General features: G+C 35.6%; 1 protein-coding gene across 1 annotated transcript; it reads right to left on the bottom strand.

The window, feature by feature from the left end:
- Positions 1 to 174: 174 nt before the first annotated feature.
- Positions 175 to 928, bottom strand: LOC107682910 (RAS guanyl-releasing protein 2-A-like; the record flags this gene model as incomplete). The annotated part of the gene is made up of 3 exons (XM_016479025.1): positions 175 to 310; positions 393 to 446; positions 826 to 928. Coding segments are annotated over 3 exons (293 nt in total), but the record flags the coding sequence as incomplete, so codon positions are not given.
- Between the last annotated feature and the right edge of the window lie 240 nt (positions 929 to 1,168).

Genomic DNA, 1,168 nt, shown 5'->3' with positions numbered 1-1,168 from the left:
TCACATTGGCGCCCTTTGTTTAGTCACGAGGCTTTAAACATCGGCGATAATAGCGCGCAATATTCGTCCCGGTGTGAACAAGCCATAAATGACAGAACTTTCATTTTTGGTGAACCGCTTAACCTTTTCAGAGTGGGAAGATGACAATAAGTGTGTGGGTGTGTGTCTGTAAACTTACACATTCTCTACATCAATCAGTTGACTCTGTGTTTCATTGCCGCCAGTGTTCAGGTTCTCTCTCAGGTCTTTTATCTGGTCAGCCAAAGCAGGATTCAGATCAAACTCTACTGGAAATTCGGAAATCCAGTACCTACATACAAAAAGAGCGGAGAGAAAATGCAATGAAAAAGAGAAGATAAGACATACAATGGAGAGTTTAAATGATGTCTTACTTGACGAGGTGGCATATTTTGGCTCTGATATCTTCAGTGCTGCCTGCCTGTGACCTGTATATTTGTTAAGGGTGTAAAGTTTTAATTTTAGGCTTTCATTTTATGTTAACACCAGCAAACCTTACAACAGAACATGTAACCCAAAAAGAAAATATGGGGAAAAAATTACCTTCATGGAATTTTAAGTTATCAATGCATAGTCCAGATTTCATAGATTTGCATCAAATATTCTTTAATTTAGCTTTACATACTGTAATTAACTTTAACAAGAATGAAAACACTAGTACTTTGGTTGACCCAAAGGATATCAGGTTTTACAGCACTTTTTATGTTAGCTCCAGTCAATCTAACATGGGTTGTAACCATCTAATTAAGTTGAAATATATTGATTGTATGAAAAATACAACCGGAAGGTGTTGTAGATAAAGGATACTGTAGCAGCAGTTTCTTGGATAAATCGGTGGACGATATGTACCAAGGATGCATCATCAGAAATATTTTCACAAATGAGGTATCTTTAATTGTGCCTTCACTGTCTGAAAACACAAACATCACAGACCATTAATGAAGAATAAACAATAACTCTTCACTATTCACTATTAACTTTTTTTTTTTTTAATTCGCTGCTTATTGATAGTAAGTAGGTAGTTGTTTTGTAGTAGTTATGTTTAGGTATTGGGTAGGGTTATTATGGCAATGCGGAATAAGGCATTCGTATGTGCTTTATAAGTACATATAAACAACCAATATGCTAGTAATATGCATGCTAATGAGCA

The sequence above is a fragment of the Sinocyclocheilus anshuiensis genome, unplaced genomic scaffold (assembly GCF_001515605.1).
Source record: "Sinocyclocheilus anshuiensis isolate Anshui unplaced genomic scaffold, SAMN03320099.WGS_v1.1 C32714774, whole genome shotgun sequence".
Taxonomy (NCBI): domain Eukaryota; kingdom Metazoa; phylum Chordata; class Actinopteri; order Cypriniformes; family Cyprinidae; genus Sinocyclocheilus; species Sinocyclocheilus anshuiensis.
Note: the sequence above shows the minus strand (reverse complement) of the source record. Positions and strands in the feature narration are given on the sequence as shown.